Below are 27898 nucleotides of genomic sequence, written 5' to 3'. Positions count from 1 at the left end.
CGAGGTGGATGGACAATAAGGCCCTTAGATTTGCATATTCATGACAGCTATGGGAACACTGATGATAATTACATATCCAGCATGTTGAGTCTCTGTCTCAGCAGACCCAGAGGTGAATACACTGTATAATGGTAATACAACTTCCAAACGTTGAGGTTTAAAAGAGATTAAAGGCATTAACGTGCTGAAATGTCCAATCTCAAAAGTGACTAAATCTACTTATATATCAGGAAGCTCTGAAACACAACCAAAAGCAAGGTTCCTGCTATTCCTGTTTTCTCCCAACCAACAAAGCAGAACATATCAGCCTACTGGTGGCACTGAATGAAAGGTCAATGGAGTGTATTGTCTGTACAAACAAATGTCTGTGTCAAAATAAACTCACAATATGAAATCTTGGAAACATACATAAACATGAACATCTTGAGCCCAGCACATAAACTATTACTGATGTGAGACCAAGAGCTAGAGGAGGCTGTAGAGTCTTTAAGCAATACATTTTATGGTATTAATTTGATTTAATGGAATATTGAGGACTAAGAAATCATACTGAACAATGGCCAGACTTGTTAATGGAATCCAGGAAACACTTGCCAATGCAGTAACTACACTGTGAGATAACCTCTGTGTTTTATCACTGCTGGCTTAGTATTAGCCAAGACTTTCTTGGATACATTCAGCAGCACATGTGAGCCAACAGAAAATAAAACTGGCTAATCTGCTAAATGCAAATGGTACATCTCACCTTTTCCGTCTGATAATGTTATCATTTCATGTCTCTGAATCGCTTCCATTATTGGCTCTATTTGGGCTACTCTATGTTCAACATACTGATCTGAATAGTGACTTGCTGTTTACAGAGTAATATGTCACCATTGTGACCTGAAGAAAAAGAAAATGCTCTTTTTCAAGCCACTTTCAAGTCTCATACTTTACTGCCATGACCAGTACTTTAGTATCCAGTGGGCTACCTGGGAGATAGTGGAGGTATGTTGTGTTTAAAAAGTGGTCTGCAGGGGTGAACTGGAAGTGATTTGGAGCATCTGTAATAATGACTAGAATTTTATTTGGGCAAATGTAGTCATATCTAGAAGACCAGGGATATGTTCCCCTATTGTAGCTCCACTACATCATTTTCTGTGGATTGCTAGCACAGGCTTACAAAAAAATATTGCAAGTACAGCTTCAAAACACAGTAACAAAATTTGGAGATTCTAGAAATTCTAATTGCTGCCTGGCACTATGTGGCATTACAAATGCAAGTGAAAAAGTCACTCTTTAAAGTCAGCACTAATTCTAGTACTCCTTGTTGCTCTATCATCATGTTAGTGGTGGATGTGACACAACTCTAGCATAGTCAACCAGACATTACCAGGTGGCCCACTCCCGTGCAGAGTCAACCATTCGTGGGAACACACAGGGCAGTGGGTAGGGATACACCCTTTTGTTTTACAGGGAACTCTCCCATAATTAACCCTGTAAGGAGCCAGCGTCAGTCTGGGAACACTAAACCTGAAGCACAGGAACCAATGGCTCACAGTAACTATTTTAGCAGAGTAGGGGGTATGACAGTTACACAGACATGGAAAGCTTAATGATTAGCTAGTGGATACAAGCTTAATTTGTAGAAACGGTCTGGATCTAGATAGTTATTAGGGCTCTAGCTGGAAATGATGTCACTTCTGCACGGTCAAGGTCATGGTCAGCCCAAACTATAGTGTTACATGCTGCAGACAGACCACCCCAACTGAGGGATTGACAGTTTAGGCTACTGCAACTTTATATACAAAGTTGACAATGAAAGAACATAAAGGCAATGTGGTCAGTAGAGCGTGTGCATAACTGGCTGAAATATGTGCCTTCAAACACGCACAGTACCAATTTTGGCAATTATATTTACATCATGTGAAAACCAGTGTATGACATTTTGAGAGGGAAAATGTACAAAGAGGAGAGGATTTCACATTACACATACTCAGTCCAAGAAATACTACGGTGAAATATCTGCATGATAATATTCTATTTATTTTGGAGAGCTGAGGTTTTTGTGGCTAAACAATCAAGCAGACATCTCAATTTTCCGACTAATGTTCTGTGATCTAATGACGAGCCGCAGCAAGAGTGGCTGAGGGAACAATAATCCCATAAAGCCATTAGAAATATCATATTCAAACACAAATACCATAATTATGATTAATAGTAATTATGATTAACTGCAGTCATTAGATAAAGATCTATCTGAACATACACATTAAAACAACATTTCATGTGTATTTTGGTGATGAATGCTAGACTACTTACATTTCATAATTGATGTGTTTGTAGAAGCACTGTAATCCAACCATGAAATAACACTGGCAGATTTACTTTAAGATAAATACCTGTCTGTTAATGAAGATTTTACTATCAACAGTAGGTTGATTAAACTGTGAGGCTGGATGCAGGTACAAATGTAAAGCGGAGTTGTAATCTACCCGTCTCAATTTATTTTTGCAGATTTTTCTCCATTTTCTATCAATGTGGAATGCAAATTCCTTAAATGGACTGGTACAGACAAAGACTGTGCTTCCATTGTGATAGATGCTGTTTCAAGCTGCCTCTTTAAACCCTTACCCTTCGCTTCCGCTGTACAACGTCCAGGCGCCTCAACCAGCCAATCACAGGTGAAATAAAAAGGACAAGAATCCTTGGCGTCACACTGCAGCAGTTGGAGATTCAACTATCTTATATGCGCAATGATGAAATTAGTATGTCTACGTATGTTTAATGGAATGTAATATACCATCTAGTTTAGGAGAATAGTAACTCTCTCCTCCTGCAACTATTTTTAGCCTGATGTGCAATAACAGACTTTTGTTAGAAGTTATGAACATACAAACAAAGTGTTATTCATGTAAATGATCTCATCATATCCAATTTCAAAAAAATCAATGTCCTAATAGTTTAATCTGAACTAAACTAAGCTGGCCGCACCATGTCAAAGGATACTGATCTCATTATCACGTTGTGTCAGCATTTCTTTTAATTTGGTCACTTCTGCTGGACTGTGGTGGCCGTCTTGAATTACGTCTTCCCTCCACATCGGAGACTCTTGTCCATTACTGTTTCCTCCACTTTGCTTGTCCATGATCATTTTCTGTACAGAAAACAGAAAAGAAAGATTGCTGACTTTTAATGTAAGCAAAGTAAGTAAGTAGAATGGCGTCTTTATCAGTTTATCAGAATTACATCATTTGTTACCTTAAAAGTGATGTAAATGTTCCACAACTCTTCACAATGACAATGACAGTATGTCGGTGGGTTTTCATGTCATCTACAATCATTCTTTTTTAGCTCAATAAACTTCTACAAGAAAAGGCAGCCTGATTTCTACAACTGGGTTTGCTGTCGACAAAAACATTTTCAGTAGAAACAACCATCTAATGCCATGAGTGTAAACAAGCTGGATAATACATTGTGGTATCATCCTGGAAAGTGGTGCTCTTCAGAATTCTGTGATATTCCCTATACAATAATTAAATTCCCCTCTTTTCCCTGTCTGCAATATAACTCTAAAATTTCTCCAGATACTCCAGGTTTAAGGACAGGTGGGAAACATGTTAAAGGATTAGAGTTTTTCCACATGGTAGTAGAAAGGAAAGGTACAGAGGAAGAAGAAGAAGAAGAAGTTTTAGAAGTAGTTGTAGTAGTTTTAGCAGCAGTAGCATCAGTAGTCGTAGTAGTTGTTTGGGCTGATGTTCCCCAGTTTAGAATAACATTCTAATTTCATGCAACCCCTTCAGTGTGACAACAGAGCTGCTGAAGAGCTGCTGCTCTTCAATGCTGAAGAGATAAAATCTATAGATATGCTCTCTGGTGTTTGGACATCATCCCAGAACAAGGACAAGCAGAGAGCTGAGCGTGGAAGAACTAGCTATTACTGAGAAAATAGAAAAAAGAAATTAAATTCAAACCAGATCCAAATTCCTACAGAATCACTGGAGTGTGGCTGAGGTGATGCTTAGAGGAATGTAAACTGAAGAGGAGATAGAGTTTGCGGATCATAACAAACTGAAGGAGAGATAAACAGACATTCAAGTGGGATCTGGAACTGGTTCTGGTGGTTGCTCCAGCTCCAACCAAACGAGAAGGCAGGAACAGAGTGAGCGCCAAAATGTTTTCCCAAAGCTCATCTAGCAGCAGTGGGCCATAGGCTGCTGTTTGAGAAATGTTGAATAAAACTGAAAAAAAATTAAACCAATCTGACTTTCCCCAAAACAGAAAGTTACTACCAGCTTTTTTAAGTTTAAGAATTTTCTAGCAACATTTTCCACAGCAGTCTATGTGACAGACTGTCGGTGCATTGGGCAAAGAGCTGCAACCAAAATGATGTCCAGACTCCACTGTAGTAAAAGACACACATGAAACACAAATTATTTTGAACCAGAAACAGAGACAAGCAGCAAACTCTCACATTTGAAAATCTGGAGGTGGAAAACATTATGCGTGTGGGCTTGATAATTGACTTAAATGATAAACTGATTTTATTGCTGGTGGATTACTAGTGGTTAATTTTCAGTTGATTGATTAACTACTAACCACTGATTTATCTTAGCAGGTGTGCTACACTCACAAATACAAGACAGAGTTGAGACCATTGTGTTGTATGTAGATATGTCTTGGCTGCGTTTTTGAGCTGTGGTGCACATTCTTAAGAGGATCAGGTTTGAACACATGCATTAACGACCGCATGTCACATTACACCCCATCTATAATTAGATGGCAAGTAACTGCAAAACACCAAGCGTCTAGACTTAAGTCAGGCCGTGGGAAAGTCAACAGCACTGGACCAAACTGGGCATCATTGGATATTACAATATTTTCACTTTCTAGTCATCTAGCCTTTAGAATCAGTTAATTGCCACCTTATTCTGTGAAAATAAGATGATAAAAGTCTACCTATTCAATTGTGAGACAGTTACCAGGTACAGAAGTATTAACCACATTAAAATAGGAGAAGCAATTTAATTTAATCTAAAAGTAAGGTCTTTCCCAGAAGAGGACAGTAGAGGGAGCTATTTAGAGGAGGTGATGGGTCAGTTGGTCACGTCTGTGCTGAGGGATGGAGAGAAATGAGCTCTGACACCTCACTGATCAAATATTGCTTCCAGCCATTCACTGTTACAGTGAGGAATAAACTCAACCACTATCTATGAGAAGTCGAACTTTAATGAATTTCATTAGCATGGTGATGGCACAGGGACCTTGTCATAGAAAGGAGAGGGAAAAAAAAGGCATAAGTAATAATGGACTGACAGAGAGAGCAGACACAGATCGAGGATTATGCAGGGCGACATGTATGCATATACTGTACATGGAGAGACTACTGACAATATATTACCTTCAGCAGGGAGAAACAGTGGTGAATTTTTCTCATGTCTGGGCCCAATGACAGTGTCACATCTGGATCAGGGTCATCCAGGAAGGCCTTCACTAACTCTTCCAGCCTAAACACACAGAGACGTACACGCAGAGAGACTAACATGCCAGAGCTTAAACCAATGCAACATTCCATGTTGGTATCCCTCTCCATCACACTCAGCAAGGGCTCAACAGGCACTCAAACAGTTAAGATCTATATTAGAGGAGTGCTTCTAATGTTTAAAATGTGGGTCTGGTCAAAGAAAACTATTTACTTAAACGTGTCTTCCAGCTCCACTGGGACAGCCTGTTGATAAACTATCACTGAATGCTAGTCCAAACATTGGTTCTGCAAGCCACTGGAAAAGACCAGGAGGCACCCATCCAGACGGATCCAATGTGGACCCGACTGTCTTTATTTTCTGCTCTAACGTGTAAGCGTAGAAACACGCTAAGTTTATATGACAAAGGACTTAAAACAAACGTAGCGGTCCTGTTTCAGGGCCCTGCGAGACATCAGTGATTTTGTGATACAAAGTTTGATTCTGGAGAATGCCTTTCAATGCCACGTATAATATTTGGAAGAGAAAACACATCGTCCTTCAAACGCCACAATTGGATCATTTTTCCAAGGTGTGAGGTTGTGTTGGTCCTTGTGTAAATTTAGCAAACAAATGCAATTTTGTTCTTCTTAGTACAACATTATTCAGAAAAACAAAACTTAATTGACTTGTGTGGACATGGATTGATAGTGAATCTGACACAGCGCTGAAGGCAGCACAACAGTCTTCTGGAAAGACAAAAATCTGCATGCTTGAGGATATATGTGCAATTGGAAATGTGACAACAAATAGGCAAGGATATGTGCAATCACCCAGCACTGGGATGAGTCACGGCATTAAAAAGAGAGGAAACAGCAACAAAAAAGTCAGCATGTCCTGCGACTGTGGTCACAACAGACATCATTATAGATTCCCTGTATGAGTCTGACCACAAACAGGGGGGAAATCAAGGATAATCACCCGGGTAGAGAGGAAATAATAAAAAGGCGAACTGAGGGGGCCAAGGCCCAGTAAATACATCAGCACTCAACCGGTGACGTGCCAAGTCCTCGATGGAACCTCTGGGTTGAACTCTGGCCCTGACTGGCTGTGTCCCTCTGCCATTTGAGTATAAGAGCAGAAATAAAGCAGTCCTGGCTCAAACAGAGTCCTGAGGAACTCCATTAGATCTGGTTCAGCCACAGTGAATGAATGAGTGAATTCAACTCAGCACCGATGCGCATACATCAGCGCAAGTTATGCAGGCGCTTTAGGCAAAATCCCTTGTAAATCATGAAACATATTTGTTCAAGAATCTCCAGGTTGTTAGGATTACGAATACAAATAAGAGTCTGAAAAAAGACCATCTGCTCTCATCCCTGTGTCTGAGGAACACTGTAAACATCCTAGAGGGCTGACAGGGCCAGCTCACCACTGTACACGTCTGCACTGTCCTGGGATGACTGGATCACCAAGGTCACATCATTACTTACACATGCACACATACACATTGTACAAGCTCCAGTGGAACATTCTGATCAGGACTTAGGACTCTGAGTGATTTTTTTTTTGCTCCACTCATTTGTTATTTGTAAATCTCAGAATATAACATCTTATGTTGAGGGACTGGATAGAAATGACGAGGAGTCAGGGAACAGGAGGTGACATACTTTTGGATCTCCACCACAGTGAGCTGGTCATCTCTCTGTTCTCCTGTCACCATGGCCAGCTCTTCCTTCAGAGACAGGATCTCCCTCTTCAAACGTGCTATTAGCTAAAGAATACACAGAAAAAGCAGGATTAGAGGTCTGCTGTGTGTGCACATTATGTAAAAAAGCACACTTGATGAGACAGTCCCTTTGAAAATGATCTTGCGGCTTATCTTACTGATGCATTCTGAGGAAAAAATTAAGTGATTCCAGATCACTGCAGTGAGAAAATACAGGAAGCAAAACATAAGTTACCATTAAACAGCTACAGTGATTAAGAAAAAGAACACATAAACCCTCGGCTGCTGTCTGTCCACGCATGTTTGGTTAAAGCCTTACACACTGAGCCAATGGGCTGGTTGGCTGTTTGAGTCTGGTTACTGTATATATAAAAAAGCAAAATGTCTCTCCAAGTCCAGACACAGCTTCTTAAATAAGTACTTGAAAAGCAATCTTTGCAAAAAGAACAAAAACAAAAAAACAGTAGGAGCAAGCGTGTCTGTTAATGTCAAAAATGATGATCAGCGGAGAGACAATGTGACAGGACAAGGATGTGGCTTTATAAGCAGTCTAAAGCAACACTCCGATGATTAATACTGACAACAGGAGTAAGAGGTTAGAGGTGCGCCCACTCGACATGCGCCCTTATTTTGATGCTGAGCACTTACTAGCAGTGTGCCATAACTGAACTTAAGGTGCTATGACTTAATGTGAAAGGGACCAAATATATAACAGAAAATTCAGAGGAACTGATCAGCCTAATAAAACCGACAGCCTCATTTCTCTGCAGCTAGTTGTCTGAGATGTTAACAGGGCATTCATTCATTTGCCAAATCTCTTGAAGAAAGAGAGTCAGTCCAAGAAGAGAATTTGACCTTTTTCTACATTACATCTAAACAGAGACGTGCATTTACATGTTAATGGTAGGGAAAATAGGCCAACACTGAAATCAGTAGATGGTGCAGTCACTGAAAGAGAACCACACCAATTATAATAAATGTAATAAAAATTATGCACAAATCACACCACACACTGAGCCACCTAAAAAAAAACAAGTGGCAATTGTTCTTTAACTCACATGGGCTACTTCTTTCTTCAGTATAAATCCCACTTAACTATCACCACTGAATCTGACCACACCGCAAAATACTAAAGCAGACTGGATGACTGGAACAGTCTCAGCGGCAAAGCACAAATACAAAAGAAAGGGGCGACTGTGTGCCAGAGTCACACAGTGACACTCCCGGCACAAAGTTGCTTGGGAGTGCTAAGTTCTGTGAAATCTGGATCAAGGTCAAAGGTCAGACTGAGTCATCCAGTTTAGCAAAGAAGTGCCACTTTTAGCAAACACATCTTCTAACTGGAAAGTCAAACCCACTCGTGCAGTCAGATATGATCAACTCAAGATGCTCTTGAGAAAAAACAGACCTGCTGTGTGGTTTAGCGTAGGTGCCACTTAGCTAAACAAGAATTTCATCCCTAATCCAGCCCGTCTCATATTTTTTAACATTGAACATCATAGCTGATGGTCCCTCACTAGAGCCGCTCCCTGTATCTCTTTCTTGGAAGCCAAGGTCTGATGTAATTCTCCCAGCTGCATTCTGAAAAGCTGACCGCCAGTTGTTGGTCAGTGGAATCATGCATTCTATTTCAGAGCACCAAGCCCACACTGGTACCACAGCACCACAGCAGGCTTCCATACACTCTGAAAAAAAACTGACTCAGGCCATGTGAGTGATGATGCTAGCATATCCTATGGAAACCCATGTCAGTGACACAATGCATAATGCAGATTGCTTTGCTGATGGAAACAGCAAAACTACATACATGTCCGTGCTGTTTTTTATGTACATGTTAGACACCTAAGGTTGAAACAGTCCTAACATTAAACTACACATCCTGTTCTTGAATGAATACTATCCATCCTGAGTAGAAAACCTCCTACAGTAAACTGTAAGCACTGTAGTGTATGTAGTATGCCACTCACAAACATGCTGCTACTATGGGGTCTCTTTTAATGGAGGAAGAGAAGTCATAGTTTCCCACTGCACCTAAACATGGGCAAGGTGTTTTATCCCACCACAACAAAATGATAACATATGGGCTTTTCCATGCATGGCACCATTCAGGCATTTTAGACTGAGGCTGGGAGCACTTCGCTGCAGCACACCACTACGCTTACAGAATCCCCTCTGTCCTAATGAATGCCAGCCACTTAGATGGGAAAAGATGAGGGACCAAGGGAGAGCAGCCACCCGCAGGAATTTTCACACCCACTTCCTGAACATGTCTCTCTGGTGGGCTATAAGCAGGCCTCTGTTTGACTCACAGGTATGCGCTAATCAGAGCTGCCTTCTAAAGCAAGATGTCATGTGTACCTTTGAGTGATTGGAGAGCCCAGGTCCAGGAGGGTCATCCAGCTTCCTATTACTCTTCTCTTAACAGCATGGTAAGATCGACTGTTTGGACCCTATAAGAATCCCAGAAAGAAGCTGAGTTCAGCTCAACTCAGCCTAAGCACTCCCGCACAAAACGCTCAACTATCTCTTACACACTTGAAATAAATGCTTCAGGGAGGTGGTTGAAGCATCTTGGAGGATCCAATAACTATTGACAATTACCTCTGACTCCAGACCTGGATCAGCCTGGTCTAAATGAAGGAATAAGACTCTCAGAGGAGCCAATAGAGCCAGCCTTATATGGTGTGGTCACTGTGGCTGACTTCATTATGATCACAGGTCACTTTCAACACCTCATTATTTCCCTGTCCACGAGAGAGTTGTTAAATGTTTTGTCTGGTCTGCCTGGTTTCCTGCTGTTCAGGCTTTGAAGAAGTGCTTTTAGTAGCCTGTAGGCTACAGTGTAGGACCACTAAGGCACTGTGTGGTCTGAACGATGTAACAAACACTGACTGCAAAAGCAAACTCCAGGTTTCAAATCAATTACCACAGAAGGCATGTCCAATAGACGGTGTGCCTTTAGACGAGGCAAAAAATGGGAGTCTGAGTGTCACCTCGAACCACGATAAATGACATCATTCTAATCTGCAAACTGCACTGCTGTCTTAACTTTTTTCCCTCCTCAGCAAACCAGGAAGAGAGATAGAGGGAGAGACAGAGAGACGGGAGCAATGAACAAAATGAGAAACACACTAAAAAGCCATAAACTGAGACAAGACATTTGCCCATGAGTTTGGGTTTGCCTTGAGCTGTAACTGTGCCGGACCCAATTGGGAGCAGCCAGACACTGTCACAATTACTGGCCCAGCCGCAGACTCTCTTAAAAATACCTCTGCAGGGTTTGTAAGTGGCCAGCCAAGTCTCAGTAGCAGTAATACAGTAGCAGTTGATCCTAAGGCAGGTCATGGTGGGAGGGGAGGAAGCGGATATAGCTATGATGACTTACCACTGTATTTCCCTTGAGGGGCCTTTACAATAACTACCGGGTCTGCTTCCTGGCACACAACAATAGGTGAAGAGGTGACAAGTATTGTAAAAGGAGAAAGTCAAGGAGGTAAACCATTGTAAAGGGCTAACCTGGCTAAAGTGCTATTTTGCTATTTTCTATTACTAATTATATACTATATAGCAGAATGTAGCAAAAGATATGGATATGGGAGAAGGTCTATGTAAAAATAGTTGAGTGGCCTCTAACCACATACTGTATGTTGCAACAATCCAAGGACTTATTCTCACCAAACCTTTCTCTGCTCTACATGTCCTACCCTGGCCTCTTCTCTAACTTACTAAAATAAGAATGTATTAATAGTGTATAGATGCTAATTATAATGAAAGTGAACAGACTATCCACTCATTTTAAAAAAGATACACTTTGTCTACAACATCTGTGCAGGAATTACTCTGTGGCTCTGTGCATGCAATGTGTATGTTTCCTTGCATGAATGCGTGTAAAAACACATAAATACACAGCAGTTTCCAGCTGGTTGCTTCCTCAAGACGCTGAAGGTATTTGGATAAAATACGCCATAACAGAGAGAGGATGCAAACAGGACCTGTGAGCCACCCAAATAACGCACGCAGACAGGCGTTCACGTGTTGAAGGTAAAAAAAAAACTGCTTTTCTAAGAGTGATTGACATTGGAAAATAATCTGGTATTGGAAAACTAAAGAGGACACTTAAGCACATGGTGTTAGTTACATTCAGAAGCTGGATTCTCACTGCAACTCATTCACTGATCAATTTAAGGTCTGGAAGCTGTGAGGAGGGTCTGGCCATAATGAAACAGCACATTAAGTCATGCTTCTGTGGTGTGACTGGGTGGCTGAGCTATGGTCTCTGTAGTGACTGGTGATGTTCTGTGAGTGCCCGGCTGTCTCACCAGGGCAGGATCCAGTTCTTCATTCAATATTGCCTCATTCTTGATGAGAGCCACGCGCTGAGCAAAGCGGCAAGTAGAGATGGACTCCTGAGAAAAAAGGTTTGAAAATGTGTTTTAATGTATGTTTTGTGCCTGGGGAAAGACTATTACTTCTTAATTTCGCATTCATTTGGTACATTCACTTGAGTGACTGCATGCAAGGACTAAGATGACAAGAAGTTCACAATCTATACTTTCTTCACGATTGACGATTCATTAATTTCTATGAAGCAGAGTATACTGTGCAACAGTCCAAGTAAATTTTAATCTGTGGGTTAAATACCCACAGAATCCAGATGAGGATTCAGGAGAGAAAATCTATATTCACTCCTGGCAGAGGCAGCTAGCAAGGCCAAAGAGCCTATAATAGTATTTAGTATATAACAGTCATTCCAAGACTTTCTCCTCGTTTTTTGACAATCTAACAAATTATTCGGCCTGAACATGGCAATATGCAGACCATCCTTACATCAAGGTTCCTCTTGTCCACTGCTATAGTGGCAATCATGGTAGTCATGCAGTTGCCCCCAAGGCTGTCCCTCAGCACAGAGGTCAACATGGAGTTTCTGTAAGGAATATGGGAGCGGTTCTTCTCTGACAAAGCTATGATCACCTGAAGAAGAGAGCAGTGAAAGGTCTCATATGTTAATGAAGACAGAGATGGAGGAAGCAAATGAAATGCCTGATTGTAACATTATGTCTGACAGAACACGTAGTTAACTCTCTCCAACATTGTGGGTCATTACTGTTCGTACGGTGGCTGCAGCATGGCCATTAATCAAAGCGAAATGTCTGACGTAAAATGAATTGATGAACATCCAGGAGATTGAACAAATGAAGAAGCCAGAGTCAGCAGAATACACTATTCTCATAGGGGAAAGCATTCAACTTGCTGTGTAAATCACACACAATAAAGTGCTTGCTGTGCAAAAATGTATTTCATTATTTACATCAAACATATTGCAAATTATTTGAAATGGAAAATGTGTTTAAGAGGCAACTACCTGCTCCAAGAAGTGGAGGGAGAGGTTGATGTACTTGGCCTCTGTGAGCAGTTGGCCATTCAGGCCAGTCTTGCTAACTCTATCCGATCCAGCCAGGTCCACCAGGTGGAGTTTGGAGCGCCGCAGTGTGGCCGAGCCTGGCTCACGCCTGCACAAGTGCACAGTAAAGACACAGTGGGAACGTGTGGACGCCTGGTTCATTGGAGTCTGGAAAGAAGAAAGGAGAGCGGTGAGAAAACATTTCTGTAATGCTGTAATATTCTTAAGGCTGTGTGAGAGTATTCTGAAACCTCTAAAATTGGTACACATGGTGAATACCAAAAAAAGAAAAGAAAAACAGAACTTTTTTTCTTCATCTGCGGTGCTTTCCATATTCAAACAACAAAAAACATGTTTCCTTTGATTCTTATTTTTCAGTCTCCCGCTGGTATGAGGATCAAAGAAACACACTGTGTAACTGATGAGCAGTAAACACATGGTGGCGGCTTTACAAAAGCTGAAGTTGATTTTCAGATGGTCACTGGAACAGCAGAAGTCAGGTTGAGTGCAGGAGGAGACAGAAATAGAGTTATGAGTCACTCTGCACAAACAAGCTTTATTAAGCAGAGAAGGATGGTTTAATCACGGGGTCCTCAAAGAGAGAATAAACAGAGGAAATGGACATTCGCTGACATAGCGCTGATCATTCTTCTTTTTGAATTGGTTTGTTTGTGCCATGGCATGTAGACAGCTGGGAAACATGGTGGTTACAAGTAAAAGCTTTTGAACCATGGTGGTTTTAAGTAACAGCTTTTAATTAGAATGAAGGGGTTATCCTGATGATTTAGTGCATCTTGACTTGAATTAGCTTCTGATTAAGGCTGGCATTATTTTCCTTCTTAGGAATGGTCATTGATGTAAGACATGAACATGACTTACAGCATGACCCTCTGCTCGAAAACATTGTCACAGACATTCCAGGTTATTCATTGTAAAAAGGTGCTGTGACCCTGACTTGTTGTTGCCGTAAATGTGCCAACACCTGCCTGTTAGGGTCATGACAGCTTGTGACAGATCTTTCACTCTCTTAACCCACCGCTATCATCTCTTTCCTCAGTCCAAATTCCCTTCACTCTGCACACGCCAATGTTTGCTCCTCAGGGTATCCTTTAAAGTAATATGAAGCAGCCCTCAGATGTTGACATATTTAATAGGATTGAGTAAAGGGTCAAAGGTAAGGACAGAGTGTCCATGGTGAAGAATCACTGACAGCTACTTTCCACATCAACCAACACCAATCAAATACTGGTCAAAACTTGATCTGTGGCCTTTGTGTGACATTCCAGACAGCCAGGCTGACAGCCACAGCTAACAACACAGGAAAGGGTGTAAATATTTTTGACAGCTATCACATTAATCTGCACAAGCGTGTATACATTCAAATACATCCTATCTTGTACTATGCTTCAGATACATACATAAATGTGAACACTTCACATTCAGGAGGCACTGTATACAAAGTCATACAGAGAATACAGAGGATTTGCTGGTTATGAATTAAAAGTAAAAATGGTATATTGCCAATGATGGAAAATCACACTATTGTAATACATGCTCCAAGTAAATACACGTAGTTGCCAGTTTATTAGGCACACCTAGCTAAAACTAATGCAGTCTCATACAATGCTTTATTTAACATCCTCTAAAGACATCATAAAGTTTCAACAAAAACTAAACATTAGAACTTCCAGAAAGGACTGTTGTATGAGACTGCATTAGTTTTTAGCTGCTAACTAAATGAGACATATATAATAAGTGCCTGTTAATGCATGCCCAATAGTGGACATTTATACCAGCGATCATGGATTACAGTTAAAAGTATTCTGAAACACTGGCAGCCGGCACAGATAAGAAATGACTGGGGGTTCTTCTCTGAGAGTTGTGTCCTTGCAACGGCCTTTATCAAGACTGAGCACCAGTTGAGTTAAAAGTTCTGACATGCGAGTGCAATTTTGGTATCACCAGGCATTATAGAGAGGTTTCTTTAGCAGTCCAAAAGAGTGCATAGAGTACAGAATGTGTATTTAAATGGTTACAGACTGTGTTTTCATGCCAAGAGGAAACATTGTCCATACAGAGGCATTAAAATATGTCTTAGTTGTGAAAAAACAGCAGGACAATGCAACCTCATTGGAGCCACTTCCTTTATTCTCCTGTGTTGTCAATTGACCACATGTTGATCTTACATGCACTACATGCTGACCACACACAGCGCTGCAGAGGGTCAGCATAAGGGGACAATCTGGTACAACAAACCCTCAAAAAGATGCAGAGACTGCTGATTCAAGAGGTTAAGAGTAACATCCCACTCACCCCCACAGGTTCAGGAGGGAGTTTAGGATGTAGAAGGGGGAGAATATCGAAGCCATGAATCCCCACATGTGAAGAGAAGTGAAACAGGGACGCCAAAAAATACCAGATGGGAGGAAAGGTTTACTTAAGGGTTGAAGAAAGGTCGAGGACTTGAAAAGGTGTATTTTATTTCCCCAGCAATAAAAGTGTGGAGGGGATCGCCAAATCTCTAAGCAAATGAGCTCATTGTCTGCTGAGTGTGGTATGAATGAGCGTGGCATCTTTTAGCCACATGGCTCCGAGCAAGAGAAGAAAGAAAGTGTTACTGTTAACTTTATTGGAAGCCTATGTGGCGCAAGGACTTCTGGGCCGATTTTGGCACTTACAAATTGCCTATGTTGACGGTGCTTTGTTTGTTTGGGGCTCAAGAGAAACCTTCTTGTGAAGACGTTCCAGAGAGGACGAGTTTACAAAAGTCTCTATGTGGGTGGACTGCACCGGGGACTCCCCACTGAACTGTGCAATGCCTCAATAGCCTCTTCAACACACTTATGCAACATCCAAGAATGTGTTTTGAATTAAATATACTCCCAGGTTTTACAGCAATGGACACTGAGGGTGAGTCCTCGAGGTAAACAAATGCATTATTGTTTTTGCAATGGGTTATGTTCAATGGAATATATCTGTTACTTGGTAGACATTTTCTCATACATTACAAAAGTTATGGGACAGGCTACAAGCTACTCAAGTCATTTCAGCGTTCTAATGAAATTCCATCTTTTCCATTGGTTTTGTTTCATGGAGGAATCCCAGCCACATCAAAAACTGGCTTTGAAATACTCGTCAAATACGTAAGGCAAGGCTCTGATTGAAACCTTATTATCCTGTTCACTTTTACTGTCTGTTATTTACTTGCAAACTAGCAGCACGAGTAAACAAGGTGAGATCAGCCCTTTGCTCCCAACCTCAGGTTGCAAAGCAAAAGCTGACCCACCATGTCTCATCAGCGTGGGGAGTCTGGGTGTCTGAGTGTAGAAAAGAACCACCGCAACATAAACAGAAATTACAGAGAGAATGCTTGGTTTACTGGGAAAAATGCGGTAAAAAGAGACCACAGGGGACCAAAATAATATTTTAGAAGGGTCTTAAGGTAGCCTTTAGGGTGAATATTGCATTTGTGGACATATAAATGCATGTTTGCATGCTGTCTTCAATCCTTACTAAGGACACTGCATGTATGGGCTGTAAATTAAGAAGTAGCTAATCCCTGCAGAATGCATATGTTTCCCTCTTTCTTACTTCTGCTATCATACGGTTGGTGTCACCAAGGAAGAGCAGATTCAGAGCCTCCTCCTCATTTGCTGCCTGCTGCAATGACAGGTTCCTGAGATGGATGTTCTGGTCTGGATCCTCCATGATCATTACTTTTCTAGAAAAGGAAAACACAGTTAAAGGAAATTCCAGCATAATAAATTAACTTGAAATTATGAATAAAAAATGACAAAGTGGGAAAAATCCATTCACAACCAAAATAATCCAACACTGAAGCAATTATGAAAAAGTAATTATGTCGGTTATGTCATCCATTTCCCTCCTATCACCTTGGCCTCGCTCAGCTCTAAATCCAAACAGACCACATCTGCAAGTCAGTGTGGGCTGCGACCCAGTTTGACATGTGCTTTATCTATCCGGGGGTTCATAACTTGATAACAGACAGGGCTTGCTTTTAAAAACAAACAGGTGATTGGTTCTTGCCCACATCAAGCAGTCTGAAACACAGTGTGCTTGGACAGATGGGACTGAAATGACTCCTGTGATCCTACCATATCATTTCCATCACACCACCAGGGTCGTGACAGTACGGCAATTGGACTGAGATGTCAAACAGGGTGGAAAGACTGGGGAACACATGTAGATAATTATGCTAACATATGTAGGTAATTGAGGTGGTTTGATAAAAACAGTATTAATCTTAATGTGATTAAAGGCAGCGCCTTGGCAGGGTTATTTTCCAAAGCAGCCCCACCAACCCAAATAGGATGTGATTTTGTATTTTTGCACAAACATAGAAAATGAAACAGATATTGAACATATTTACAGGATACTTTTGGATATTTAAAGGGTGGAACACAGGACTCATCATGGAAATAATGCACAGATGGAGAAAAGAGGTATAACTCGAAAAAAAAGGGAAAGAATGTCAGAAAGGAGAGGAAGGGTAGGCAGAGAAAGACGTGGGCAGACCAACAGTTAAAGAGAGAAATTTGTCAGTGCCGTAGCTTCTCCTTGAATCAGCAAGTGTGGCCACAGCATGGTTAACAACGGGCACTGTCTATTTCCAGAAGACTGTGATTTGTGGGTATCGAAACCTTGAGCTGGATCCTTTGCGAAAGGAGAGAAGAAACTTAAATGGAACTGTTACAAGAAAATATACGACAAACACCAAAATGATGTACCAGGATGATGTCGCGCCTGGAAGCCCAAAGTCTACTTTGAGATGAATAAGTATTGCGTATGAGAAGAAAAAAGGCAAAAACAGAAAAAGATCATCCACAGACAAACCTCCAGACGGATGGAATTTATAATTACACAGAATGATGGATAGAAACAAAGAAAAAAAGAAACGGGGTGAAACAGGATGAACAGTGTTTCAGAGACAGGGCAAGGGTGATATGGGAGGAACAAGGGACAACACAGAATGAGTGAGAGGGAAAGAGGTAGATGGACCCAAAAAGAGTTTCCTCAGACCAGCTGCAGCAGCGACTGGCTATGAAAAACTATTTCTCCACATGAATTTCTTGCTCTCCACTCCAGTGGCAGCGTCTGCCACCAGGTTGACCACATTCATTGCTGTCCCACAGTCTCATTATGTCAGCTGGCAGTTTGTATTGAGGTGGTGAATATCAGAGTCTCCATATTTTACCACACGCTGACTCCAGGCCAGGCTGTTCAGGAATAAGGCTCGGCTGAACCCACAAGTGTCTGGGAGAATAATGCAACCAAGGATGATTGGGCTTTAAAACGAATGTATATAGCACTTACGAGTGCTTGTGTTTAAGGCAAAATATAAACTAGATGACTACATGCTGACATGTTCTTATGTAGCTGGTTGTCTGTAGCATAGGTGTAGTAAAAGTGACAGCGAATAAAAGGAACACTGACGGCAGGTCTTCCAGTCGAGATGCTTCGTGTCGTGAATCCAGAAGGTCATATCCCGTCTCATTGTAGATCTCCAGGTAGGAGATGTGTGTCGTATAAACCATACTGCTGTCCTGTGGAGCAAAACATCTGGCATGTGAAATTGGACTGGATGCATAATGATGGAATTGTAGTTGTTTCTGCTTGTTGGCAAAAGCAAATGTTCAAATATAGGGGCTATGCACCAGGGAAATTAGTGATGGTGGACTAGCAGTAGAAAAACATTTTAATTGTTTTTTGTATGTATTAATGTGTGTGGCCTGTATGTGTCAGTGAAATTGATACAACAAACTCATTGAAAAGGCAGTGCTGACCTGGCTGAAGCATTCAAACAGGTAGGAAAGGGTGCGGGGAATAATACCACGATCACTGTAGCGCTCTGCCCCTCCTGTGATGGTGAAAGTCTTCCCACTGCCCGTCTGGCCATAGGCAAATATGGTGCCATTATAGCCAGCCAGTACACTGTGCAGACACACACACACACACACACACACGTTAGGTATATATTTATAAAACCTTTCAAAGAAGAAGCACTAACCTGAGATCAGGGAAAACAATATCTACTGCATCTTATCGGTAAAGGAGACCTCACGCTGTTAAATATCTATTTGTGGTGTCAAACTTATTCCAAGCTTTGTTTTGTAATGACTTGCAGTTACTTCTCACACTTGCAAGAATGCATCAAACATTATGAGGGATTTGTTATAGTTCTTTGAATGGGCAAATACATAAAGTTAGCCAACTAGCAGCAGCATTAGCTTCCATTTCAGTAACATTACTAATTCTCCTCCACATGTTAGTAGTCCTCATTGGCCAATTGGCCATATGTGGCAGAACAAGCACTTTTACAAGTACAATAGATGTTCTTGGAACAGTGTTTGGGCCATGGAAGATGATCTTATTGGACGGTACAGTAAGCTCATGAGAACATAAGACCAGATGAGAGTAAATGTCAAACAGTTGACAGCTAAATATATGCAACCAAACAACAAAATGGGCCTAGAAATAATTGATTGTTAACAGTGGAAAGTAAAGCTATTTTTCCTTTAAGAGAAACAGCCTCACTGTCATGAACATGATAATAATAATAAGGATAATAAATTAGATTTATATAGCACCTTTCAAGAAACCCAAGGACACAGAATGCATCTGTTTGTCTATAAATGTAACCATATTCTGGCTCATTTGCATCATGTGCCTCCTATGACATCACTGCTGTAATTTGCAAGAGTGCAAGGGACTGTCAAGTATATCCCTAAGCAGACACCAGAAGTCTGTGAAGTGAGTGAATTGAAACTGACACTTATAATCCACAGGAAAAGATGGCAGTGAGCAGAGAACTGCTCTGGCGACAGACATCTGCCGGTGAGGGAGGAATGTCTCAAACTATGAGTGAAGGAAGAGGCCCAAACCCACTCAACTAGGCAGGGCCTGATAAATTTTGGTTTGGCACTGAACTGTCCTTGCGCACGTGCAAAGAGCCATGGAAACCAGTGGTATCTAGTTCTGTTTGAAAGAAATGAACTTCCAATGTGATGGTACTCGTATGAGGTAGGATAAATTATCATAAAGAAATCCTGTTCTTTGGTCTAGGAAATAAACCAGGACGAACCAGTGAACTGACAGAGGGGCCTCTGACACATGAGCTCGAATCAAAGGTGAGGATAAACGCGGTGCTCTCTGACTTGCCAACTGCAAGGAAAAGGATATCTTGATGCTATATTTTTGATGATGAATTATAAACAATCTTAAGCCTCTCACTTATTCTAATGGAATTGCAAACCCAGTATTTGAGCAGTGTGCGGGTTTCCCTCCCTGTGTGCTGTACAATCCCACACCCTGCACGAGAAGGGTAAGGGAAAAAGCTGCATGTCAGCTTATATAAAACACTACGTCCACTCATTAGAATGTTGGTTGGTTGGTCTGACTTGGACGGCCATTGGGCATCCATTTAATCTAGCGTGAGTCACGGCAGTGATTGGCAGTGGGGAGAAAAGACACAGGCTCAGTGTTTGGTTTAATGTCAGTGCTAATGATGCGGCCTGGGCCCTGCCACTGAGGCTTGGGCGTTTCCCAGTGCTTGTTCCTGTTTACACCTCAACTTTCCTGGAGATTGGCAACTCATCATCCAGAAGATCCCTGTTCTTCCTGCTCTGTTCAAGAGAAGCAGCACATCCAAACTTTTGAGGTAGCAGGGTTAAAGACAAAACAGAACGGACCCAATTTTCTCTTTGAACTTGGGCTGCAGGTTTCACAACCTTGTGAAATGGAATTATGTTGCAGATAGAGGGTTTGCCTTGCCAGCTCGACATCATTACATTGGCTCTTCCTCTTCTGGAGCTGTTAATACCGGTTTGTTTTTAAACTACTGTGTTGGGGTTGAAATGACTGGTTTCAGTTACACCACAGCAGAGACAGAGACTAGTGTGCAAGTAAACGAGTTAGAACTTTTGGCTAAACTTGAAGTGTGCCAAGTATGACAGAGTGCCAAATGAAACAGCAACCTGACAGCTGAGAGGATAGGCGTCTACGTGCATGAAGCGGTGACATTGAAACTGCTGCAATTCAAAGTGACTCCTGACCAAACCTGAATAAATGTTTCCTGACTACAGGGGCTTTAGGAAAAACACTCTGTCAGTCCACATTTGATTTCTGCGACCAGACTTGCTTCTGTAACTGGGACCCTGTCAAAATCAACATACGGTAAGCTTCAAAGTTATCAGCACACCGACAGGGGTTTACATATTGTAGCTACATGTCAGTCTCAGCTAAAGCGCCTTTCTTAATCTCTTTCAGTAACCTTTGTAGTGTGGTTATGAGGCCTAGATCTTGGCCTATCCCTGTGATTGTGTTCAAAGGCAACATCTGCCAATAGGAAATGTGGGCTGAACGGGCAGAAAATATGAATTCCATTCACTCTTGTCTTTAGTCACCATGTTGAGACTGGATTTAAAGGTTGAAACTGTGTGAAATTCAGAAAAGGCGGCAAGGAGCAGTGACAGTGGGCTAAGAAATGTCTGATCGCAGAGACAGATCGGTCATGGCTAGACAGGATGACTAGTGTCCTCTAGGTTGGAGACATCATAGTCATATCAAAGACCGTAAGACGCCAAGCTCGAATTGATATAGCAAGACATAACCTAGTTATAACAGAAATTATCAATCTGATGTTAACCATCTGCCACTAGAAAGGGTGAAGTGTTAAAAGGTTGGCAGGGGGAGGCAACTTTATACCCAAGTCAGTGAACCTGTGTGAGTCAGGTCAAAGTAAACACATCCAGGCCCTTAGTCAGCCAATTCAGACGTCTCACAATGCTGTTTATGTGGTTTCTAATAGCAAAGATAAATGCAAAGCACTTGTGGGATTCCACAAATAGCCCCTGTTGTGACTAAGAAGACTGGGGTGGAATGTTGAGGAGATGGCAGGACAACAGAGATTGGTGGGGAGAAAGAGAGGAAGAGCCCTGTTCACATAACAACCAACATTTGATCACAGGAAATTCCAAGTAAATTCCCTCCTCTCTTGGCTTTTCTCTCTTATGGAGGTCAGTCCTAATTCAGACTAAGCCTAGGCATGGGGTGAAGCTCGAACAGACACTGTAAAAGTTTCCCATTGTTGAAATGGAGTGACAATTGTGTGTAGAAGTAACTTAGAGGTACATAAGCAAGAAACTGAACTTTGATTTTGAGACACAATTCTGCTTATCTGCTATATGAAAGTAAATGCAAAACATGTTGTATTGTGCTTATTTATGATGGCGTAATGTCTATAGTAACTACTTTTGTATTAAAACCAGGTGAGATTCATCTCTATAAATCTGGTGGGTGGAGTTGTATATTATAACTTTGACCTAACACACCTGGACCCCTAAAAACTTCACTGTAAACTCCTGATAGGCGCAATGTTTCCAAGTGAAACTATAAAAAGGGAAATCTGACATTTTTATCAGTCATACTCGATCAATCGTCAGCCAAATATTAACTTTATCATTTCAAAAGTGGCTAAAATTGACTGTGGTGTAGTCTAATATATTGATAATGGACGAGAACACAGTCCCACGCTTGTACTTAACAAATCAAACAGGTCTGATATTTTGGGCATAGCAATTTTCAATGTATATTCATATTCATTGACTGAATAGTAGTCATGAATCACTCGTACTGTTGATCTCGAGGGCCAGATCTTTTTACTAGGGAATGACAAGTTAACCGACTCGAGCTTGAATCAATCAGTCAATCTATAATCAATCAATATACTTTATTAATCCCCAAGGGGAAATTCCTTAAAAATGGGTGAGCAACTACAGTATAGCTCTGTGTTGTAGCTTGAAAGCGTTCTCACACTCATGATGGCACAGTGTGCCATCTTGCCTGCCAGCTCAGTCCACTTAGTGGTTGAAGTATGTAAAGCATGCCAAAAATCACTGACACCCTCCATTTCCATCTTAAAGAAAGCTGAGATTTACTGACTTCCTGTCAACAAGGCTGGCTAAAGCCTGTGTGGCCCGACCACACCACGCAGGGATGAGCATCGCTGGGCAAAGGTGGTCAGTGATAACTTCTGAAATTTGTGAATGGTATGATTAAAGGTTGTTAATAAAGGGTTTTAAAGAAATTACATACACTTTCAACATTACTTACTGTCAAATATCCATTTGTAGAGTCAATAAGATTTTACCTGTCTGCAACTGGTTTGACAATGTTTTCAAAGATCTCTTCTTGTTTGACTGCTTGATCAAAGACCTTTTGGAACCTGAACAAGAGTGAGAAGAACAAAGACAGGCCCGAGCATCAATTTATTATCTAATATACTACCATAACATTCAAGATTCAAGATTCAAAGCGTTTATTGTCAAGTGTACAGTGCAGAAACGGGTTTCCCTGTACAATGAAAATCTTACTTTGCCATCCACACTGAAAGAGTAAAAAAAGAAGAGGATAGAATAAAGTATAAAAACATATAAATATAAACTACTATTGCTAAATAAACTGCTATTCAGTAACAATGTGTGTTGCTAATTTCTCTCAAACATCCAAGGCTCCACACAGTCACCCACGGCAGTACTGAATAAGCACAAAGAGGAGTCTAATTGCCCCAGTGGATGAGGAGGAGTTTAGTCATTCTGTTTTCTAAAACAGTCTCAAGCCATCATGTTTTATCCCACAGAAAGATGAGAGTGATGTGAGAGGAATCCGCCCAGGAAGATTGTTAAATGTGGAAATTTTATTTCTATAAGGGCACAAGGGAACTCCACAGGCTATTTTAAGGTTCTGTGGTTTTCAAAGGCTCTCAGTGTCCACTGCTGTCTGACTCCCTAACTGTGAATTTAGGGCTTGGAAGCGTGGCATGGGCCCTGCCCGAAGGGTATATAAGGCTGCAGCGTTCACCACCAGCGTTAAACAGATGTTCTGGCTCTGCAATGACGGAGCTGGTGGATGAATTATTCATGGGAATAGAATTCTTACGCAACCTTAAGTGTGTAAATTCTGGTGGGCAACACACCTTCCTCTTTGTTGCATGTTATCTCTACTCATTCTAGGCCTCTTACAGATTTTAGCTTAAATGTAATTGAAATTAAGAGCCTGAGTGGTCATCTGCAAGATTCTTGCTTTTCCCAATTTTAGCATGAGCAACAAGAGGTCCACATTGTTCAGATGCTCACCTTAATACACTGATATCATAAAGACACTACATGTAGAGTGAATGTAGTTAGATTTCTTATTAAGCCTATTTTCATCTCTTACTACTTACCACTACTGCTGCAACTAACAATTACTTTTATTATCAATTAATCTGCCAATTATTTTCTTTGTTTTGTCCAAACACAAAGATATTTAATTCACATTATATGAAAACAAGTTACTTTATCATGTAGTAAATAGTATCAGATTGCATCTGCACTAGATTTGCATTGCCTGGAATAATTCTGCTTATTTTCTGACCACTTTTTATGTATCAGGTACCTGCTCTCATATGAGAAAGTTTGTATAAAGAAAAATATGTCGAATACCATATACAGTGTCTTCCTTCCATTCCCCTTCACCCCTTTTGGTTTTGTTATAGTGTGCTGCCTTATTAATATTCTTATCTTATTCTTATCTATTGCACATTTTGTATAATGGTGAAAACGATCGATAACAAGTCTTAATAACAAAAAAATACAATTGTGCAACAAAAAACAAGAGAAAAGCAGCAAATCCTCGCATTTAAGGAGTTGGAACCACATCTTTTTTTTGGCATTTCTGCTTGAAAAGTAAGCCAAACTATTATTCAGTTTTCAAAATAGTTGCCAATTAATATTCTGTCAGTCAACTAATCAATGAATCATTTCAGCTCTAAATCCAACTGCTGCTCCCTAAATATAAGACAAAACAGATGGGAGATTGGTCTCACGAAAGGTATTCTAAGGTATTTTGAATGGCAAGTATAAGAACTTTCACGGGCAATAAATTCTATCACTATTTTACAGTGTCAATGATAGAGAGAGGTATAGACAAAAGGATGTAAATTACTATTTTGGACTTCAAAGATTCCATTAGTTGGTTTACTTAGCCCGAATTGGTTGGCTGATTTGGGAAATGAAACAAATGGAAAGTTGTATAGATACAAAGGGATCTACCTGATACTCTACCTGAATTTGTAGCACTCCCTCTTGTTGTTAACAAAGCCGTCAGCCACGTCCCTGGGCACCACAAACTCCAGAGAGGCACCTGTCTGCTCCTCATTGTCCACAGAGTACACCTGGGGGAGCCAGAGACAGCAGCAGAGCCAGTCATACAGTGGATCCAGTGGATCCAGTGGATACATACTGTTTAACATCACAGGACAAGGCAGGGGGCCAATATACCACAAGAGAATATCATTTATTTTATTTACTTGAGGTGTTTCAGAGTCGCTGCATAGGCATTCATCTACTATTTCAAAAGGTTAGTCTACTATTTGTTCAATGATTTATATGCCGTTATGGTATGCGATAGTATACGTGCAACCCAACTTAAATATAAAGAGGACTTGTCGACACCATTTGTTGTGAAATACAAGTTTGGCCACTCGTGGTTTGGCAATCCTGAGCCCAAAATGAAAAGGTAGAGTGCATGAAGTATATACCCTGTGGAAAGCAATAGAACTGAATAGGGAATCATGATCAGCGGACAGTGAAGAAAAGCTCTACAAATTCACCTCCGCTCACCAAAGCCTCAGGGGAGACAAGAAGAACTGTACAACATTAAACCAATGTTTGAGCTCTGGCAGTGGAGGGCATTTAAAGCGAGGCTGGCGGGGTCATTTTAAACACCCCCACCCTCTGCTTTTGAGCTTCCACATGTGTTCTGGCATATGTTTCCAATGGACTCTGATGCAATTACAAGTCCCCAGGGTTTCAGGAATAAAAGATAAGACCTAAATGATTGGACTGGTTTTCACCATCACCCTGCCTGCAGTATCGCCTCCTCGTGACCCGTTGTCTTTGCATGGCCATGTGCACAACCTCAGACAGCTCAGAGGTGGGGGGGGGGGTAGCTGGGTATTGTGCTCAGACAATAAACTAGGCTTTAAAGAGAAGAAAGAGCTGCCAGGGGTGTTTCTCGTGGAAAAGTTTGCGTTTTTTGTTACATGTGTGTCCAATAAAAGGAATCCTTATCTGATGGTAAGTGAACACTAGTGCATGTGTGTATTCACTGTAAAAAAAAAACATTGTTAAGTTGGCTGATATTCTTTTGTAAGCTTGCCAGTGTTTGACACCAGATCTTATGGGGGGTAGGGTTATGAATTTTCATTCTTTGTGCACAAAAAGGAGTCACATGTACACATAATGAACATTAGCACGAAGTAGTAGTTGCTCGCATCTTCAGCACAAAACTTCTGAGGACTAAATATAGTATGGCCACTTTGCTCGTTATGTGCACTAAGAGGCCATCTTGACATGCTAAAGCAAGAAAAGCACTATTGTACTTAATAAATTAATTCATGTACAATGAATACACTCCACTCAGGTGTGCATGTTCCTGTGCCCAGGTACTGTGCTGTAAATCCATAGTCAGTTATGGAAAAGGTTAATATGACAAGTGTTTGTTCGTGATGGGAATATAGACCAACATGCGTCATATCTAGAGGCCTCAACGTCACCATTAGCTAACATCCTGTCTAGCATGCATTAAATAGCCATTGAGCTGTGTTTATCTGGCTTTGAATAAGTTTTAGCAGTCAACTTACCGCCGTAGTTTTCTTAGTGGGTCTAATGCGACCAAATATCTGTATCGTCTGTTTCACCATTTTTTCCCGCTACCAAAGAAAACACACAACATTAGCTGATTAGCTCACTGGCTAATGCTACCGCTAATGCTGTGCTCTGTAGTTTGTTGTAGCTGGTTGCTAGGCGACGGTGGTCACATCCGCTGACAAAGATCGTCTATGTTTCTAAGGATGACTCATCAGGGTGAAACAACGCCTCCATTTTTCTAACTCTCTCTTTCATTTCCCCAAATGCCTGATAGTATGAGTCAGACCCAGTGTGTGTGTGTGTGTGTGTGTGTGAATGACATTAGTTGTTCACACACTGTCAGAAGTAAAAACTGAAACAGGGGTTCACAGCTGTTCTACTTTCCTCTGATGTTTATTAAGCAGGTGTTTTGTATATGGAGACAAAAGGTGACCTCAGGTTCAGTGACTCATTCAGTGGGCATATTGACAGAGGTGTGTTCAGTACTGTGGGCACTCCCCGTGCATGAGGCCAATGGCAATTACTCACGATGCAAATAGGTGCAACCACACCTGACAGTTCATAATATGTTTGAAAAAAGGAAATGGCATGTGGTGATCATGTAGACTAACTGCCTCCTCTTCAGGTACTATAGATGTTGCGTATAAATCTCTAAAAATGGAAACAACCAAAAGTAGCAGAGAATCATAGCATTTAACCAACTTTTTTTTTGATCCACCACAAGCCAACATTCAGGGTTTTGAAAATGAAAGATTAGAAAAACCAGTGTGTTAAAATGAGAAATGAGACAGACCAGACAGAGCGTTTGTGTGTAAGTGTGTGTGTGTGAATATGTGTTTTCCACATGTTGCAGGGCTAAGGGGCAGGGAAATTCAGTATACATTCAGTGGAATGCAGGGAAAGAGTCCTTTAAGCCTGTCATGTGTGTATTTCTGGAGGTGGTACTGTGTGTCCTGTACGTATCAAGAGCTGCATGCTGAAACCCTAATGAGGACTATGAATATCTCTAGTTTTAGTTTCTTCTAGGTTTACTTTAAACACCTTCCTGTTCTCCTCAGGATGAATTGTAATCATATTGGTGATCCCTTCTCTTCACATATAACACCTACATCAGGTTAAAAATTACAGCTCAGTCATCTTTGGTTTGTAACTAATCCTGTGAGCCCCAGCTATTTTTTTAAGTTAAGTTTATTTACACTGTACATTACATTATACCTTATTATACATTAGACCTGTTCCCTCTATCCTCAGGCCTCAGCCACTATTTGGTTATATTCATGGTATGTTATTTCAGAGAAAATGTGTATATTGAGATATGTATTGTATATCATGGCATATTGAGATATCATTTATAAGCCATATCGCCCAGCCTTTGTTCTCATCCATGTACAAGGTTCATCCGGTAACTGCCCAGTTTTTGTTGATACAGTTTTACCTGATCTCCATCAGCTGGTAGAGTTTGGACAGTGACACGGTACATGTTTAATTATCCATTGTGTCTGAGCACCCGTGGGAACTCTCACCTAAAAACTGAGCTTCACTCTTTAAAAAAAAAAGGAACCGAGTTGATTTTTTAACAAAACATTATCAATACTGTAAACATGAAGCTTCTTTATTC

At 41.0% G+C, this 27898-nt stretch overlaps 1 protein-coding gene across 1 annotated transcript in view; it reads right to left on the bottom strand.

Annotated features, from left to right (window-relative positions):
• kif6 (kinesin family member 6) overlaps positions 1–26333 on the bottom strand; it is a 49771-nt gene extending 23438 nt beyond the window's left edge. The window contains exons 1-12 of the mRNA XM_070842812.1: positions 26274–26333; positions 24694–24803; positions 22740–22814; positions 18376–18523; positions 18026–18135; positions 16163–16292; positions 12533–12739; positions 11998–12141; positions 11490–11576; positions 7112–7215; positions 5381–5486; positions 2989–3136 (exon numbers count right to left, since the gene is read on the bottom strand). Of these exons, the coding sequence (XP_070698913.1) occupies positions 2989–3136; positions 5381–5486; positions 7112–7215; positions 11490–11576; positions 11998–12141; positions 12533–12739; positions 16163–16292; positions 18026–18135; positions 18376–18523; positions 22740–22814; positions 24694–24803; positions 26274–26333 (1429 nt within the window). The remainder of the gene's footprint in view (positions 1–2988; positions 3137–5380; positions 5487–7111; positions 7216–11489; positions 11577–11997; positions 12142–12532; positions 12740–16162; positions 16293–18025; positions 18136–18375; positions 18524–22739; positions 22815–24693; positions 24804–26273) is intronic.
• Between the last annotated feature and the right edge of the window lie 1565 nt (positions 26334–27898).

Source organism: Pempheris klunzingeri, chromosome 13 (assembly GCF_042242105.1).
Source record: "Pempheris klunzingeri isolate RE-2024b chromosome 13, fPemKlu1.hap1, whole genome shotgun sequence".
Taxonomy (NCBI): domain Eukaryota; kingdom Metazoa; phylum Chordata; class Actinopteri; order Acropomatiformes; family Pempheridae; genus Pempheris; species Pempheris klunzingeri.
This window is presented reverse-complemented; position numbering and strand designations above follow the sequence as displayed.